Below are 20,307 nucleotides of genomic sequence, written 5' to 3'. Positions count from 1 at the left end.
TCTTCACATCATTTCCAATACGGGATGTGTAAATTGTGTAAGGACTTTCAGAGAGTTATAATTTGTTTTATGAATTTTTTTTTTTGCAAATTTGACTTCACAAAAGTGCAATGCTGACGTTGCGTGTAAACACTGTGCGTGTACCTAAAAACGCTAAAATCTTACTCGATAAAGCGAGAGACATCTTTTTCATACATCTGCTTTTGTGAAAGATAAAATTTCTTCGGGTCTCAGCTTTCTGGTGACTGCATATGCAGTGGTAACCCACTGAGGTTTTTGATCAATCTCATCAAAAGAGTTAAATTGTCTGCATTTCAGATGGCCACATTTATACAGCTGAGTGCAAACAATCACCAACCATAGTGATATACATTTATACATTTTGCTTTTTAACCTATTTCTCTATGTATACATTTTGTCTGCTCATAAATGTTAAACCAATGCAGCGGTCTTTAGTATATCTGAATGTGTATGCTTGCAAAAATAAGTATTGTGTAAAATGGCCTATGAAGTGTTCTGTCATGTTTTTGTTTCTCAAATAAATCCCCCTTTTAAAATATAAATGTTTAAAAAATTATTTTAAAATATTTTAAAATATTTTAAATAATTTTAAATTAATTAAATATTTAAATTATTTAAATAATTAAAATATTTAAAAATAATTTTAAAAATAATTTAAAATATTTTAAAATTATTTTTTCCAGAATTGTATTTTCAGGATTTTGATCTTTTAGGATTTCAACATTTAGGATTACAGCATTTGGGATTGTGTCTTTCTTAATGGCCCAAACCTATTAAGAATGCTTACTTTACCTGGATGCAAGAGACCTTGGAATAACAATGGTGATTCTTGTCCATTCTTCAAAGTCCCCTGCGTGATACATGGTGGGCTCACTTAGTTCTCTGGAGTTTCCTTCACATCCTTTGCCTGCAGAAGCTGGGTAACAGCCTTCTTTCACCAGAAACCAGGACATACCAGCATCATGAGAGTATTGAAGAAGAACTGGAGCAGTATTGCTGAATTGATTGGCACACCCTATGTTTAGCTGTTAAAAGGAAGGACAAGAATTATACAAGATTTTGGTTCTAAGTCATCACTCAACAAATTAGGTGCTACAGCATCCAGGGTGCCTTCCAATGGATCTGCATTGAATTTACAATGATAGGAATTGTGAGCTCAGTGCCAACCAAGACCCTTCAATAGATTCTGGAATTCTTCGTTTAAGCAAACAATAGGTACTTTTTACTAGAAAGCTGGACTCATTTTGTGGATTTCTTGGGATTATAGGAGAGAAGAGAGAAGCACAGTGTCGGTGGTTCTTGAGTCCCAGACAAAATATATGCCAAGAAACTGCTTCTTTCTCCCTCCTCAGAGGGTACAAACAGAGGAAACCATAAGATGGAGAAGCAGCTGTCTTCTTCAGTACAGGAAGGTTTCAGTGGAACGAGCATCCTTCTGTTTCCTTGCCAAAGCTCATTAAAGATCAGCATCAACTGGTTAGGCGCGGTGGCTCATGCTTGAATCCCAGCACTTTGGGAGGCTGAGGCCGATGGATCATGAGGTCAGGAGTTCAAGACTAGCATGGCCAAAATGGTGAAACCCTGTCTCTACTAAAAATACAAAAATTAGCTGGGCGTGGTGGCGAACACCTGTAATCCCAGCTACTCGGGAGCCTGAGGTAGAGAATTGCTTGAACCCGGGAGGCGGAGGTTGTAGTGAGCCAAGATCACACCACTGCACTCCAGCCTGGGCGACAGAGCAAGACTCCATCTCAAATAAATAAATAAATAAATAAATAAAATAAAATAAAAATAAATAAAATAAAATCAGTGTCAACTTAGATGTAAGAGTTAAGTGTTTATCACAGCATCAAATAATCAACATAATCCAGAAATGAACCTGTTACTGTTTGGTATACCTTTAGGGAGGACTGTCATCATAGGATTAATAACATTTAAAAAACTGTAAAAATACAACCTAAATCCCACTAGTCTATCATAACTGTCCTTACTTTTCTATTTTCTCTACTGATCTTTATAGGGAATCTATATATTGGTCATATAGTTGAAATTATTACACATCTAGAGCTTTCCTCCACATTCTGTTATACATAGCATTGCAGAGAATACACCTTTCTTCTTTGGTTGATTTGTCATCACCAGATAAATTCCTGAGAGTAGCATTAATGAGTCAAAATGTAGAAACACTTAAAATTTTCTAGTTATGTGTGTTCATTTTGTATTGGTTGAGTCCAAATGAATCAGTTTAGGCATTGAGTATTATAGTTTAAGACAGTTTATTTCCAAATAAATGTGTAATGAATTTTATTACATTTTTTAAAATTACAAATGTCAAACTCTTTTTCTCATGTTCATTTAATTACATGCCATCTTATATGAATGGCCTATTCACATCTTATTTCATTTGTTGGCTGGAGCCACACATTTTGTTGTATAAGCCTTTACTAAATAAGAATAGTCTGAGTTTTAGAAGGAAAATTGAAATCAGGAATGAAAAGAACATGATATGACAAAAAAAAAAAAGGATGATATAAAGGTAGAGTCATGGGCTAATAATATTGAGCCATAGCTCAGGAGGTCAATCAGTTAATCCTGATGACTATAAGGTAGCTTTATCTAGTTTTTAAAAAGAAGATTTAGTATCTTCTTTATTTCCATACTCAGAGCTAGAAAGCATCTCTCAGAGAATTTATAATTTGGTTAGAAATTTTATTGTGCACAATTTATCCAAGTTTATATAGTAAAACATCAAGAATATAATTAAAGACTTAACCCTCTCAGATGCATGATTAAACTCTTCTAACACAAATTCCTTTTACTGCATTACTCAATAGTACCAAAGGCCTTTGGCTGGTATGTAGTGAAAGCAGCCACATTGGGCACGTCTAGTTAACTTTTTGTCTTAAATTTGCCATGATTGCTGTTGTTTCTAACATAGACAAGTCGTTGGAACTTTAAGTTCTGTGACAAGTTCGTGCTTTAGAAATCAGGTAATAGGGTAGTGTAGACATACTCTCATTTGTATTAAACATATAATTTATCTTAAACTTTCCATTCAGGATTTAGGCATACCTTCAACAAATATTTACTTGTGTACCTTCTATGGATCAGATACATATGTTTAAGTCTCTCCTACCTTTAAAAATAAAACAAAAGAACATAAAAATTCTCCCTGATTTTTGGTCTCCCTCTAACTACACAGCTAAACAAATTGAGAGAAAGGCCGTATGCATTGTGTAGACCTCTTTACTCAACATTTTAAAATCCATTGTAATCTGACTTTTGCTGCTGCTGCCCCAGTGAAATTACCAAGGAAACTGTCTATCTCACAAAATGCAATGGGAAAATTTAATCCTTCTTTTACTTGATTCTTCTATTGCTTTTAACATTGTTAACCATTTCTTTTTTATTGACCATCTAGCCTGCCTTTTAAGTGTTGGTGTTTTCTGTGATTCAGTCTTGACTTTATCATTTTACTGTATGCATGCTTCTTAATCTCATTCACAATCATAACCTCATGTTTCTTCTGAATGCCTGTAGTCTGAATAACAGATATGACCTCTCTCCTACTTTCTGGACAAATACACATTACCACTTCCTTTTCATTTCCACTTCAGCAGCCCATCAGCACCCGTAACTCCATTATGTCCAAGCCAGTCCTCTTCAACTGCTCTCCTAAAGCAAACCCTCATTTTTCTGTAGTTCAGCAGCCAGAACCAGAAATAAGAGAATAATTCTAGACTCCATTCTATTACTCAACAGTCACCCAAATCTATTGATTGTATCACTTTAACATCTTTATACTCATTTATTTATCTTTATAACGCATGCTATGCCTCAACCTGGCCTTCTCATTTCTGACTTCGATTACAGCTCTAGCATCCTTACTTTACTCAAAATATATTTAAAAATCTGATCATTTCTCTCTGCCTCTTTCACAGGTCCTATCTCCCATAATCTCTTACTTGGATCACTGGATAGCTGCTAATGTTTCTGCCCTTGACCCTGCACAGTTACCAGAGCAATGATTCTTTAAAAGCCTAAATCAGAATGTGTCACCTTTCTGCTATTTTATTCAGAACAGAAGTCAAAGTTTGACCTTACTTTTTTCATCTGGCCTACTCTTGCTCACTTTCTCTGCTATGGTCACAATGGCATACTTGTGGTTTCTAGAACATTCCTACTTCAAGATGTTGGTTCTTTTTGTTTTCTGTGCCTGGAATGATCTTTTCCACATAACTGCATGACTCACTCCTTTACTTTCTATAGGTTGTGGCTTAAGAGTGTCATTTTATTAGTGACGCCAACCAACCTGACAACCTTTTATAAAATGGTAAAGATCCTCCATTACCCTATTTCATACTCTCTGTATTTATTTCCATAACCCAGAAATGTGAATAGAATATAGAGACTTTATAAGTATTTGCTGAATGAAGGAATGAATGTACTTGCTAACTCTGGTTTCCTCTTCTATTGGGTCAACATCCATACTGCAGTTGAATGATTCTTCTAAAACACAGGTCTGATTCTGGCATTCAACAGGCTAAAAATCTTTCATGACTCATTGCTCTTGGGATAATGTTCAAGTGACTTAATGTAGAATATAATGCCCATCAGAGTCAACTTTATCTCTCATCTCTGCTGCACATACTCCACAGTCCTCAAAGTTAGACTTGCCCCTTTTCTCATTTGCACTTCGGTGTATTTTCATGTATTTGCTCATTTTGTTGTCTCTAACTGGAATTCCTGCCCCTCCATTCTTCAGCTGGCTAAGTCTCTGTATTTCCAGAGACTTCCAATTGGAACTCATCCATCAATCCACCCTTCCTCCCTTCCCCTTCCTTTCCTTCCTTTACTCCTATCCGTCTTTCCACCCAGCCATCCATCCATTCAACCATCCATCCATTTATTCAACTAACAGACATTTTTTGAGTGCCTGAAACATGTTAGGCACTATGCAGAGTATTGTTATAGCACCTAGAGCCAACTTATACTGCAGCATTCTTGTGACTTTATTGTGACTGTTCACTTTTCTGCCTCATTCTCTAGTTCCTTGAAAGCTAAGGTCATATTTTTCTTTTTCTTTTTTTTTTTTGTTAAATTTTACTTTAAGTTCCAGGATACATGTGTGGAACATGCAGGTTTGTTACACAGGTATTCATGTGGGGTCACATTTTTCATTTCTATAGTCCCAGGACTAGCTAGTGTTTATCACACAGCAAGTAATCACAAAAACTGCACCAGCCCTGTGTATTTTTGTACAAATGGCACCCAGAATTCTTATAGGCAGGTTTCAAACATACACTAATTATCAACCCCTGAATGATCTGTGCTCTATACTTATTAAATAACCACAAATTAATAGCTTTCTGCTTGTGTGATATGAAAATTAAAAATTTTTAAATTAGCTTTTATTTTAGGTTCATGGGTACATGTGCAGGTTTGTTATATAGATAAACTGTGTGCCTCAGGAGTTTGCTGTCCCGATTACGTTGTCACCCAGGTAATAAGCATACTACCCAATAGGCAGTTTTTTGATCCTCTCCCTTCTCCTACCTTTCATCCTCAAGTAGGCCCCAGTGTCCGTTGCTCCCCTATGTGCCCATGTGTTCTCATTGTTTAGCTCCCACTTACAAGTGAGAACATGTGGTATCTGTTTTTCTGTTCCTTCATTAGTTTGCCTAGGATAATGGCCTCCAGCTCCACTCATGTTGCTATAAAGGTCATGATTTCATCCTTTTTTATGTCTGTGTAGTGTTCCATGGTGTATATGTACCACATTTTCTTTATCCAGTCTACCACAGATGAGCATTTAGGTTGAATCCATGTCTTTGCTATTGCCAATAGTGCTTTGATGAACATACACATGCATGCGTCTTTATGGTAGAAAAATTTACACTTCTTTGGGTATATACCCAATAATGGGATTGCTGGGTCAAATGGTAGAAAATTAAGATTTTCTTAAGCAGTTTGCATTCCTGATCATTGTTTAAGTGCTTGAAATATTTAACACTATTTTTTAAATTTAGATTTTTAAAATTTCAGAATATTACCTTGCAGACTTTAATACCTACACAACCATGGTTTGTGATTAATTAAATAGAAAAGGTGTCAGATGAGAAACAGCATAGTATTCTGGAAATATATTTGCTATTAACGTTATTTTGTTACTACTTTAGGTATTACCAACAAATGAATATAGATCATATATTGTTATTGATATTTTTCCATTATAGTTTAACATCAGAATCTAAACAAGGATAACATTTTACTAATCATATTATTTATGACTAACTCCTTGTTTACAGACCTGTGAAAATTATATTTGAAGAGCTGCCTATAAACATCTGATCTCTTTAATAATTCCACTTGTAAATTATTTAGCATCTGCATCCTGCCATTATGTAAGGACCATGTAGTTGTGCTAGCTCATTAAAACTGCATTACTTCCAACCCCAGAAGTCACCTATGGGATTTTATTATAAACACAATGAAATTTTGATTAGGGTTCTGAAACAAGACATTGTCAAAGTAAATACTTGCTATACGTGTTGATACGTTATCACAGAGCTGAAACACAAGAAGCCTTTAAGAGAACAATGATGACTGGAGTAAAAATTTACTGAATTTAAGTAAGATAATTTGTTCAAAAATAATACAGCAAAAGCATAAAATATCTTGCAAGTTCAAATACCACTAGTAAGATGAAAAGGGTCATCGTTTAGAAGCTTGAGATTCATTAAGTCACTATCAGATTGAAGTCCTAAAAGTCAATGTTATTTTTAATTCTGGCAGAGTTCCTTGAATACCTGAAGAAATGGTATACCCACAACTTTCGGGACTCCTTAAAAACTAGCAAGCTGCTTTCCTTATGAGTAGAGCTGAAAAGCTTTGCAATTCTAACACTGTTGAGCTTTTGTACAGGTGAGTCCCTTCTTTAATAGAACATGAAAAATGTGTGTTCTCTGTGAGTTCCACGTATACATCTGGAAGATGTTTTACTCCTTAACTTGCTCTGGGAAGAAGCTTGTGCATAAATACCTTGAACTGTAGCACATATCCAGGCTTCAGGGTCAAATCTCGAGTTACTGCAAATCGATCTCCATCTGATTTTCCAAATATCATTGCTGATGGTGTGGCAGCACAGAAGGTTTCATTTTTAACCATTCCTTCATTAGCCAACATCAACCACACACTCATCTGATTCATAGGATAATCAAAAGCTGGCTTCTCATAAAAGTTCTAATAGAAACAATACAAATAACACAAAAAGGCAATTTGATAGCTTTGAAAACAAGAAAGGAATTTTCATTTCATGACATGCTGGGCCATGTACCACTTGCATTTCTAGGAAAACACAGAAGAATCTCCATGTCTTTTTACAGCTATTAACTTTTCTCCTGATGATTCAACAGCTGAAAGTATTTTACCACTGTGTATCTAATCATTTTATAAACACACTAACAATTTTGCTTGATGATTTAACCAGACGTCAGTCTTTTTTACATCTAAATTATCTGTGAAGTGGTAGCATAGAGAGGTAACAAAAAATTAAGTACAAGCCCTTCAACTTATATCATACATTCAGTGTCAAGCACTAAATCCTTAAGGAAATGAGTTCGTTATGCCATTCACTTTTATAACAATCTGTCTTCCTGGAGTTCAGACATAGGAGGATACCTGAGGTAAAGTTGGATTGATAACTGGGATGATCTGCTTCTGCTTCTCGGACAGAATGATGATGTCATCGACTGCCCACTGGTCATAGTCCTCTCCCGAGAACACGGGCTGCCACCAGCGGAACCTGGTGCAAGGGGTCTTGGCAGCAGCTGGAAGCTCCAGATAGACAAATCTGAATAAAAGTAGATCATTTATGGTTGGGAAAAGAAAAGCTGTGTTTTCTTTTTTTTTTTTTTTTGCAGCTACTAAAACAACAAGGGTAACAACAAGAGAAAGTTTTGTTTGGTTTGATCTCAATATTTTTCAAAAGCTTGTAAGTTTGGACATATCAGACTTGAGGTTTAACCTTGCAGGCAGGTTTAGTCCTGGTCATGTTTATTTCATTTGGAATTGTATCTTTTGGAGAAGAGGGAGAATATTTCAACTGAGTTTGATTCATTGAACTGTATCTTTTGATGGTCATAACTTTTTAAAGAAATACCAAGATAAAATTGTTTAATATTAATACATGAAGATAACATTTAACATTTTTTTCAAAGGCATTCTTTCTCATTGTGGGAAAGCACAGAAATGCATTAAAAATGAAGCATAACTTGCCCATAATCTACCACATAGGGTTGGCTTCTTTTAACAATTTGATGTATCTCATCACAGCTTGTAATCTTTTATATAGGCAAGGCATTATATGTATAATTTGGTGATCTACATTTTAAAACTTTACATCATAAGCACATTCTCATGTTAGTAAAATTATTTTTTAAGATCATTTTGTGTATGTAATTTTTCATGACAAAGACATGCAGTTCCGCAATTTGAGGATGCCATTACATTTTTATTTACCTATAAAGTACCTGGTCACCTTACTGAACTCTCAGTAATTTCAGGTTGACATATTACTTGGAAAAAATAATTTGAGTTATTTAAAATCATTGTTTAAGCCAGTTTGGTACCATTATCAATTCCCTCTCTACTATACTGCATCTAGGAGACTCTCACAAGGCTTCATCTCTCACCCACCATTCCTGTTGTATTTCTTGTTTCATCCAGTTGCCTCTTTTCTGGTTTCTCCGTCTCCCCTAAATCCCTTAGAAGAAATGCTTTCTGTTGGTCTGTTTGCATGTCTACTTATGTTTTATCACGGAAAGTTATGTCACCTTTAAATGACCTAATACTTTAAAATGTCAAACTTATGAACTTTAAATCTACAAAATAGTATGTTTTAAGTAATATGTTTAAGACATATTCAATCTGTAAGAACTGGGTTTATATATTCTTAGATAATTTCTTTCAATAAACAAGGCTCATTTGTAAAATGAAAACAGGGACAAGATCCATATGTTAAAACTTAATAGTAGTCAACATACAAAAAATTATTTTTTTTGTTACAACGAAAATACACAGATTATAAAAAGGAGTATTCTAAAATAATATCATTGAATAGACTTTAATAATACTTATATAAAATATAAATACAGAATTTCAAAATACTACATAATTGCAAAAGAACTAAATTTAAATACATATAAATGCCTTGCCTGGTATAGGTATTACTATTAAACATGAGTTATTTCCCCAAACTCTTCAACAGTCATTGCCTAAGACATTTTATTACATATATTCCCCATACATCATAATTAAGACAGGGATAGGCCAGGGCAAAGTGTTTAGAAAATCTGAGCCCTACGCACTTACTCATACACTGTTTAGGGATAGCCCTGGGTGCAGCCGTGTGAAAAATTTTAACAAAAAAATCCATCTTACTGTTAAATCTAAGAGCTAAGCATACTTTGTGTGTACATTAAAAATAGTCAAACAAGCCTGCAAATGGGAAAATGAGCACGGAACATGCCCATATTCCATGGTTTCTTTGAGTAAACAGTGGTTACTTATCTTGCTTATCTTCTAGTCGTCAGTTTTAAAAAATCCTTAAAAATTCAAACATGAATACAAATGCTTTCTGTACAGCCACTTAAGTGAAATAAAATCTTTATATACTGGGCTATCATTCATGTTAAATATTTATGGGTTTGTCTATTTTTACAACAGTTAACATTTTGGAAACACACCAACAATGATTTAACCTTTACCATTCCTGGAAACTACTGGGAGGCTCATCAGGTGGGTAGTTACCTGGGTTTGCTGAAGTCTGAAAAGTACATCTCTGCTAGCAGGTGCCACTGGATGCCCCCATTGTTGCTGTACTGAAGGAGGACGCCCTCTTCTCTGCTGTCGGGCTTGTTGCATGAAGCACTCTCTCCACCTATCTGGATGTAGAACTGGACAAAGTCCACCCAAGAAGTATCCAGGTCCCAACTCACCAATTGCCTTTTCCCAGCCTTTCAGAAAAGAAGAAAAATCAAATTGAATAATCTGGGAGTTCTTTGGCATTTTGTTGTTTCAGTTTCAAATTCACCTGGACATCTTAGCACTATGTGGAAATGGTCTTGTCCCCACTCATTGTGGAAAGAGTCACGCCATTTAGTTGTTTCTGATTCAACTATGGTAACTGTTGCTGGATATCTTTGCTTAATGTCTACATTACTGATTCCCAGGCTGGGTTATGAGAGACCCTTGGGAATTGCTAATTATACCAAACAGTACTAAAATGTTTTTTTAAATTTTAATGAAAACACTCTGAATCCTTACTTTGCCCATTTCCTCTAGGCAGAACAATGGAGATGAAACACCATCTATTTGAAATCTGCAGGAGATGGGTTTGAGTCTTAGCCCATTATTCATACTGATCACTAGCTGTGTGACCTTTTTGAGCTTTTATTTTCCTCAAAGGTACAATATGGATAATTATACCTTCCTCATATGGTGTTGTGACAATTAGATGAAATAACATGTTGCATGGAACTTGCTGGTACACAGCATGCCTTCCAGACAGAACATCCTCTCCAGAGATATGCCCCTGACCCTCCAGTCCTGTGGGAATTAAAGTAGACCAGGCAAGGCAGAAGCTTCTTGACAAAAAGAAAGGGTACTTGAGGCCGGGTGCGGTGGCTCATGCCTATAATCCCAGAACTTTGGGAGGTGAGGTGGGCGGATCACCTGAGGTCAGGAATTTGAGACCAGCCTGGCCAACATGGTGAAACCACGTCTTTACCAAAAATATAAAAATTAGCCAGGCATGGTGGCACGTGCCTGTAATCCCAGCTATTCAGGAGGCTGACGCAGGAGAATCGCTTAAACCTGGGAGATGGAGGTTACAGTGAGCTGAGACCAGGCCACTGCACCCCAGCTTGGGTGACAGAGTGAGACTTTGTCTCAAAAAAGAAAATAAAGAGGACTTGAATTGAATCTCTCAGGATCCTAGTCTCCCTCCCTTCTCTCTCATAAACAGAGGTTAGGAGAGATCATTTAAATAAATTTTTGCAACCACTAAATGGTCTCTGTGTCTTAAAAGTGCTACAAATTTCCTGAAATCCACTAACTTGCTTCCTTTGCTTATTAAGTCCCCTGAAGGTCACAGTCCTGTGGTGAGGTGTCACATAGAAATTAGCAAGGTTTGTCATTGTTCCTGTTGTTCAAAATGATTTCAGCTAATGGGGCTGAAGAAAGGTTTGCTTATGAGAGTCTTCCACCTAAACAGACTCTTCCAAAGCTCGTCCATGGATTTCTCTGAGCTGATCTCTGAGCGCTCCCAGGAAGTTCAATTAAAAGTTGGGAAGAAAACCTGAGATAATATACATAGTATTAGAGAAAAATGGCTCTCACACTTAGGATTTAAACTCTACTCTAATCCACTAAGTTAATTAAGAAAGGGTTTCTGTTATTAGAAGTCACTGGGAAATACCTGGGGTTAATTAAAAGACTATACTGCTACTGATAGGTCTAAAGCCAATTAAGAGTTTTCAAAATAAACACGGATGCTAGCAAAATGAGAACTGAAGTTAATTCAGAGACAGAAACTCATTCTTTGGAAATCTCAATTTTAGGTATGTATTTGAGGAAATCTTGTAAGTTATATGCATTTTTCAGTTGTTATATGTGCCTTTTAATTTTTCCTGTTGTTGATTTGAAATATTGTAAGTGAGAACACCTCAGAGATCCTAGCATTTTCAAGCCTCAGGATCATTACAGGAAGAATGATTTTTGGAAGAAAAACTATAGAACCTAGCAGGTTAATTCCAATCCCGCAAACTCCTATGAGAAACCTGGCATGTGGAAATGAGCCAGAAGGATAAAGATCTAAGGTGAGGGGAATTATAAAAATCCAATTATCACAATTAGTTGGTTGGAATGATTGCTCTACTGTGAAATTCAGAGTAGTGCTGTTTTTCCAGGAGACTATGGTGTTAGTCTACAGAGGTTTTCAAAGAATGTTTTGTGGCATTTTTGTAAATGATGGAAAAATACCACACAAATGCTTAGTTTGGCACTGGAAGTGTTTTTTCCTAGAGAATAGCACAAATCATTTTCTTTTGTTTGGTGACCTGATATGCTGAATAGTGTTTTAAAGGAAGAAAAAAGAAAAGGGAAATGGCTCATGGCAAAGTTTTTGCCAGAATTCAGAATTCGATGTAACATATGCTTTGCAGTTTTTCTGTTATGCTGTGATCAATGTATTTATGTGTATATGTGTAAACACATATACATATCTAATGTGTGTGTGTGCATATGTATTGGAGTAGTAATATTGTACCATTCCTGGTATATGGAAAATCGCCTCCAACTTCCCCCCAGATTCTAGGTTAAAATGATTTACTGCTTTAAGGTTTAGCTAAAATAAAACAAGTTTTAAGAGGTAAGCTTTCAGAATCTAGAACCTTTATAACAAAGCCTCCAAAACACTTCATGACTAATCACCGTTTACTTTCCATTAAAGTCTTTTGAAATTAATCAAAATGTCACTAGAAAGCAATTCTATTTACTTGAAAATAACCATTTCTTTAGAATCTTTAATTGTTTCCCAATTTTCTTAATGTTTTTCATTCATTTATTCAGTCTTTCTTCAACAATTATAGCAGGCAGAACACCGTGTGTTATAAAAACAAACATGAACGGATTCATGGACTTCTGGCAGAGACAGAAATGGTAACCAAGGGCTGCAGACCCAGTCCTGATTTCTAGTCAAGCCCCGTTTAGTCATATGATCACTTAATAATTTTCCAACGTATTTAGTCTCAAGAGTATGTATTGATTTGTAAATGTCTAGTGCATGATGTGCATTTCTGAGCTGCACACCTTAGCCAGAGTTTGGCTCAGTCGTGGGACTCCACATTCTGCTTGTAATTGTGAGGACGAAAATTAAAATATGACATTTATATGTAAAAGTCAGAGAGGAATTCTAAGAAAAGAGAGAAGTACAGTTTGCCAGAGCTCCAGAAAGCTTCAGGGAGGCAGGGGGATTTGAACAGAACACCGAAAATTTTATGTGAATGCAGAGAAGATAAAAAGCAAAATGGTAGGCAGTGGCAAAACCTTGGATGGTGAGAAGAGCTTCATAGCTGGAGCAAAGGGCTCATGCCTAGAAAACGAATATAAGCTATGTAGTTAGGGCAGGAGTATTAGAGACCAGCTTGAATATTTGTGATCAGATAGGGAAAGAATGGAAGTATGTATGTATGCATGATTTATTTATTTGAGACAGGGTCGTGCTCTGTTGCCCAGGCTGGAGTGTAATGGTGTGATCATAGCTCACCACAACCTTAAACGCCTAGGCTCAAGCGATCTTTCTGCCTCATTCCCTCATTCCTAGTTTGGAGTACAGGCATGCCCCACTATGCCCAGCTAATTTTATTGTATTATTTTAGAGACAGGCTCTTGCCATGTTACTTGGGATGCTCTTAAACTCCTAGCCTCAAATGATACTCCACCTCAGCCTCACAAAGTACTAGAATAACAGGTGTGAACCACCACATCTGGCTGGAGATAAGTTTTAGATAATATGATCTAGGCTGGTGGGAAAATGGTCTAAGGAACCCTTCCTTTGGGTTGCTGCCCCTTCACTTCAACATGCTTACTGGTGGGGGCTGCCAGACAGTGTATCCACCTTGCCTCCAAACAAGTGAGTGCATGAATCTGGCTATACAATCATAGCACATCATTCCTCCCAGGACACTGTGACTGGCCACCAGGAGCCTTCCCTGTGTTTTCCTACAGAGCTGGTTGGAAAGCCCTGTGGCTATGGTTCCATTCTCATGTGACAGCTGGCCTGCAAATCGGGTCTACTCTTTCAAATTGGGTCTACTCTTAAGGGGAAAGTTCTGTGAGCTTCGGAGTTACTGGTTCCAGGTCTCTCTTGCACCAGTTCCATTTAAGCCCTCCTTGTGTTTTCCTTCCTATAAACCAAATTTATTCCTTTTTAAAGTTAAGATAGCTCCTCTTACTTAGAATTCAAAACAGTTCTGAATGAATCAACAGAAAAAAGTAAAATGTAACCCAGGGGTATTTTGACAAAAATTTAGGGGGAAAGCTGAATTGGAAGGGGCAGAGAATTTTACTCTTGAAATGATTTTTAGTTAGTTGCAGGGCATAAATGTGAAAATATTCAATAAGACAAATTTGGAATTTATTCTCATAAAATTCAACTATGATACCTAACACATATGATCTCTTTCTGTGTTCCCAACACTATTCTTTACTCTTTACTTGCACCAACTCACTTACTCCTCTCTATATCCACTTTTAAGTCAAGAAACCTGAGATACAGAGAGTTGTTATAACTTTGCAAAGTGAACCAATCAATAAGTTTTGGAGCCCAGATAGTCTGACTTCAGAGATCATCTTGAATTAAGTGGAAGAAATATTGATATGTAACCCTTTACATGTTAAAATGTGTGTGTGTGTGCGCGCGCGCACGGGCGCGTGCACTCACTGGGGTGTCTGAGTACATATTGGTAAAAGATTTACACTCTTACTTTAAAATTGATGCTTACAGGAAGCACAACCTTTCCATTTCTGAACAATTATACAGGGGATCCAGATATGTGCAATGCATTTTGATAACTGAGTGACTATTATCTTTAACAATAATCATCAGGGGAGGACCTTCCATGTCAATGGATAGGAAATACTGCTAAATGGACTCCTTCCCTGATTTTCTATAATCCTCTATCTTGTTTACTTGATGTTTCTTTGTTCTTCACCTGCATTAAAACAAAACCTGCAGCTATTTTTGCATTTGCATAAATTAACACATCTTGGATTTCTGCCCAAACAGATTCTGCAACCTATCAGCCCTGTAGCATATCACTCACACCTGTCTACTTGTTACACGAAGTGAAGTGGGACACCTCCAATTGCCTCAGAATTGGTGGCTATATTACCTGCTTGAAAGAAGTGATATTACACACTCCACATTCTAAAGATTAGGGTTAGACATGTTGCTCAGGTTGGATACCAGACCTGCTCTCTTTTTAGTCCCTTTCAAGACTATATAAGGATATGGATTGGAAAAGAGAAAAAGAATGTCCTGCCTAGACTGCAGTGAGGGAGGAGAGAGAGGTGGTTATACCCCTCTCCCATCCCTAACCAAGCGACACAGGTTGGGGTATTCCAAAAGGATCAATTTTAGGGATTCTGGTTGGCACCTCAGTCCTTAGTTGGTTTCTAGTAATCTGCATGCCTAATCGGGTGCTACCACTGGGGAAGCTGACTACTGCAAGAAAAACTTTCCTACCGAGTCCCATATCAGCAGACACCACCAGCAGCCACCAAACCAAGCCAGAATAGGACCTGAGATGTCTACCCACCCCAGACAGCTGGTCAGTTCTCTAGGAACAGCTCTACATACCCCCACTCTCACCACTATTCCTCCTTCTTCCAGTCATATTCCTAAAATTAATGGATTGACAGATTTAATAAACACATACAGAAGTGCTTCCTATATGTTATGAACTGTTCTACATGATTTACCAATATTAACTCACTTAATCTACATACTAATCCTCATGAGGTAGATATTCCATATCCCTGCTTTACAGATGAGGAAGCTAAATCACCAGGAGGTTAAATAATGCGCTTCAAAAATCACTAGGAATACCATTTGACCCAGCAATCCCTTTACTGGGTATACACCCAAAGCATTATATATCATTCTATTGTAAAGACATATGCACACGTATGTTTACTGCGGCACTGTTCACAATAGCAAGGACTTGGAACCAACCCAAATGCCCACCAATGATAGACTGGATAAAGAAAATGTGGCACATATACGCCATAGAATACTATGTAGCCATAAAAAAGGATGAGTTCATGTCCTTTGCAGGGATATGGATGAAGCTGGAAGCCATTATTCTTAGCAAACTAACACAAGAACAGAAAACCAAACACCACATGTTCTCACTCATAAGTGAGAACACATGGCCACAGGGAGGGGAACATCACACACTGGGGCCAGTCAGGGAGTGGGGGGCTAGGGGAGGGATAGCATTAGGAGAAATACCTAATGTAGATGACGGGTTGATGGGTGCAGCAAACCACCATGGCACGTGTATACCTATGTAACAAACCTGCACGTTCTGCACATGTACCCCAGAACTTACACAGTTAAAAAAAAATCACAGAATCATAAAGTGGTCAAATTGGATAGAACCAGGCCATCTGGCTCCAGAGTTGCTGCCTTTAACCTCTAAGCTGATCCCCTCCTCGCTCCCAGGCCTCACACTGACACACCCTCCATAGGCCAGGGTGAGAAGAGACCAAGAGCCTTCCCTACTCAAACTTCCTCAACACACAAGCCTGGCTGGAAATGGAGGAAAGGAAAGAAATGGTATTTACATCAAGTACAGGAGGGTAGAAGTTTTAAACTGGCCGAACCTGATTTTTTAGTAACCAAAAACAATAATAATAATAATAATAAAAATAATAATAACAAGAATTTCCCAAGAGGTAGCTAAGGAATAGGAATCTGACAGAGCCCAGTCAAAAGGAGGGAACGTGGGGAACAATAAAACCATTTCATATTTGTACATTTGGAGTTCAGAGTCTCATATTAAACTAGCCATGGCCCCAATGACTCATCCCAACTGTTGGTCATACCTTGCTGAAGTACAGAGATGATCCAGAAGAGATGACACCACACCCTTGTTCTGGTTTTACAATTTCTCCCCCAATAACTTCTTGCCAGTCAGACTCCCAGCCATTCTGGTTCTCAAAATCTGACATAATTGTGGAAGGAAGGGCAGCTACCGGGTGGCATTCAGTGCCTTGATATCCCTGGTCACACCTATGAGAGAGCAGGGCTGAGTAGGCAAGTTACAGGCCCACCTGCCAATGCAATGTCCCCCGACCTCAACCATTTCCCATGTCTTACTTTTGCTCAGGTCTTATCATTCACACTAGATTTTTCCCTACAGTGTTAATCTGGGTATGTGGTAGTAACAACCCTCAGTTTTTCAAACTCCCCTGAAAACTGACAGAATCTTTTCTTAAAAGAAATAATGCTGTAAAGGTAGAATTTGGGCATCAAGTACTTATGAAAAAGGACATTGGTGTGTGCGCTTATGTGAGTGTGTGTTGGTCTTGGCGGGGACAGATAGTGGGATTTCCCTATAGCCTTAAAAAGCCACATGTAAATGTCGGTCTGCTCAACCAACATGTAACTCTGGCCACATTTTAGAGTTCCTTTTTTTGATTAAACTACGCCCTTTTTAGAGTCTTTAGGTATTCAAGTGTGTTCCTCTGTCCTCATTAGCAACAATCACCATCTCCCCACGTATACAACCTTGAACTGGTGAAGTGGGATAAGAGGGCATGCAGCAGGGTTTGACTAGTGCTCTAAGACTCTCAGTGAGTGAAAAGGCAAACAATGGCAAGCCTCTTTTAATAAACTCTGACGTTGAAGCCCCAGAGGCCTTGTCTTGAGGTTAGAGTTTTAAGAATATATGGTTTCATACTTATTTTTAATGTAACCATATCTTTTACATCTAAAATAAGAACAGAAGGGAGGACTTGTTTCTTTTGGCTATTTCATTATTTATCGGTCTATCCATATCACTCTGATGACAACTGCTGTAGTACCCTCCAGCCACAAATCTTGAGAAGCAGGGACCTCATCGCGCTTTCTGGTGCACGTACCTGCATACGCCATGATCACATGAGCCATGCCCACTGCACATGTTGGGGCACTGTTGCCCAATGTAAATGCTGTCCAAAGCCCACTCGTCTTGAGCTGTGTAATAGCTCTGGCTCCAACGGAAGCGGGTGGCACTGGACCTAGAAACAAGGTATAGTATAACAAAAACAGTGTTTCAATCTTTCAGCAGTGACACTGGCACAGAATGACAGAGTCCAAAATCTTTCAGCTAACTAACTTTCTGGAACTTGAGCTTAGCTGGCATCATTTTGCTTTAATTTCCACTCAATTATTATCCAATGCAACAATTCCATCCTGAAAGAAAGTTAAAGAGAAATCTGTCTATTGGATGCAATTCAATCTTAATTTGAGCCGTTTTAAAGAAAAACACAGTATCAGATTTTGTTGGTTGCACAGATTTGTTGCTAGAAAAAGTACTAAGAAAGAATATTAAAAAATAAAGACATCTACTAAACTGCTAAATTGAGCCTATCTTTTTTTTTGCCCAGGCTGGATTGCAATGGTGCGATCTCGGGCTTGCTGCAACCTCTGCTTCCCAGGTTCAAGCCATTCTCTTGCCTCAGCTTCCCAAGTAGCTGGGATTACAGGCACACATCACCATACCCGCTAATTTTTGTATTTTTAGTAGAGACAGGGTTTCAACATATTGGCCAGGCTGGTCTTGAACTCCTGACCTCAGATAATACACCCTCCTCGGCCTCCCAAAGTGCTGAGATTACAGGTGTGAGCCACTGTGCACTGCCAACTTAGCCTATCTTTTATAGACAAAAATGTAAGATGTGTAACCTTAGAGTAAAAGAATTTCTTACAATAAATACAGTAGTTATGAGAACACTTTCAGCTAGTTCATAATATAAAACACAAGTTTTGTTTGGTGGTATTGTTTTGGGGTTGAGAAGACATACCACTATGTACTATATTACAAAGAAGAATATCTGGATGCTAAATTCTACCCATTTCTGAAACACTAACTTGCCTGAGTTTCATGGATAAACTGATCTTAAGTGGGGATGAAAATTAAACAGTTCATTACACAGACAGAAACACTTGGGACCTTAGTTCATTGCAACGAAATGTAAAGTCCAGAGAAGTGGATATTTTGAAAGTGATGTCAAGAAGGTGTCTGTCTATTCACTGACTGCTATAAAACATTCCTTTAAAATTATAGCATATTTTTCACCTGTAGGAATTTTCAGGGGCCTGTGGTTAGTTCTTTTGGTCAAAGGGCTAAATGAAACAAAGAAACAAAAAATGATTTGCAAAATTATTGTGTATGCTCAGTTCCACTGAAGGAACATTTCCCAAGCACACTATATGCAGATACCCTTGATCTTAATGATCTGAATGATCCATTAAAGTCTATTGCGTCAATTACCCACATATTAAGTACTCCCTAAGTGCATAACAGACGGTTAAAATTCAGACTAAGCCTTTATTGTTTATTTTATCAATGATCTGTGACTAATAGGTTGTATTTTCATTCCTAGCAGTATAATACCAGGATTCACCAAGGTGCATCCAGTAGACACAGGATTGCTGCCTATCAGTGCTTGTCATGGAACATACAGTGGGACAGATGCACCACCTCCTCTATGGTAATCAGTCTATATTTGTAAGCAAACAGCCATCACAATTTTCATAATCCCACTAAGAAATGGCTTTTAGAAAAGCCTACTATAAAAGTAGATGCATTATCTTAGAGCAGAGAGCGCTACAGAATAGAAGTAAGTAAGACTTACGCACCTTGTCATTCTGAAAAGGAAAGCTGACTTTACTCTTTTAAGATAGATTTTAATCTGAGTCAAGTCAATGGCCATGGGTGACTAGACTGTGAGCTCTTTGGGGATAGGGATATCTTTAGTCTCCACAGTTTGCACAGGAACTGAATAAAGTAGGGGTTCCAAAAAAGTTTGCTAAGAGAGTAAGTCAGTGAGTGGATGAACAGGTCAGTAAAGGTCAGCCTGTTTATGACTCTTCTGTAGGTAATGGAATGAAGAATGTACTAGTAGTCGGGGGACAAGGCCCCCAGGACCCTGGTTCTGCAACTTAGCAGCTGTGTGACCTTTAGTGAGAAATGTAAGCCCTCAGGGGTTTGTAGTTCCTCACCTCTCAAATAAAAGGTTTGGGCAAACTAATTTCTAAGATCCCTTCCAGCTCTCAAATATAATGATTCCTCTGCTGGTCTGTTGACCAAGTGACAATTTATTTTCTTTATAGTTACATGCCTATAAAAAACCCATGGCACCCACTAATTTGAGTTTTTTTTTTTACTTCCAAATGTGAAAATGGGCATAGGGAAGGGTTTCAGAAACTTGTCTTAGGTTACATAGCTTATGCTTCTAAACAGTCATACGCAGACACATTCTAAATTGCTTTCCTAAGTAAATTAATCCTTACATGCATCTTATGAACTTTTAAAAAAGATATTATTTCCTTAGGATACAAAGCTTCAACGGGACAATTCCATTTAAAACCACAATCCACAGTTTAAGGTGCTAATGTTAATTAAGAGAAAAGGCAGGAAAAAGAGATTGAATATTGGCTTCAGTTTTATTGAG

The 20,307-nt window shown here is 37.6% G+C and overlaps 1 protein-coding gene across 3 annotated transcripts in view; it reads right to left on the bottom strand.

Annotated features, from left to right (window-relative positions):
* LOC105475346 (reelin) overlaps positions 1 to 20,307 on the bottom strand; it is a 510,664-nt gene that overhangs the window by 123,715 nt on the left and 366,642 nt on the right. For all 3 annotated transcript variants that reach the window (XM_011730519.3, XM_011730520.3, XM_011730521.3), the window contains exons 23-28: positions 17,731 to 17,868; positions 16,693 to 16,879; positions 9,832 to 10,037; positions 7,702 to 7,873; positions 7,063 to 7,263; positions 814 to 1,046 (exon numbers count right to left, since the gene is read on the bottom strand). In XM_011730519.3, the coding sequence (XP_011728821.2) occupies positions 814 to 1,046; positions 7,063 to 7,263; positions 7,702 to 7,873; positions 9,832 to 10,037; positions 16,693 to 16,879; positions 17,731 to 17,868 (1,137 nt within the window). The remainder of the gene's footprint in view (positions 1 to 813; positions 1,047 to 7,062; positions 7,264 to 7,701; positions 7,874 to 9,831; positions 10,038 to 16,692; positions 16,880 to 17,730; positions 17,869 to 20,307) is intronic.

Source organism: Macaca nemestrina, chromosome 4, assembly GCF_043159975.1.
Source record: "Macaca nemestrina isolate mMacNem1 chromosome 4, mMacNem.hap1, whole genome shotgun sequence".
Lineage (NCBI taxonomy): Eukaryota > Metazoa > Chordata > Mammalia > Primates > Cercopithecidae > Macaca > Macaca nemestrina.
The sequence above is the reverse complement of the archived record's forward strand: the minus strand, read 5'-3'. Positions and strand labels throughout refer to the sequence as shown.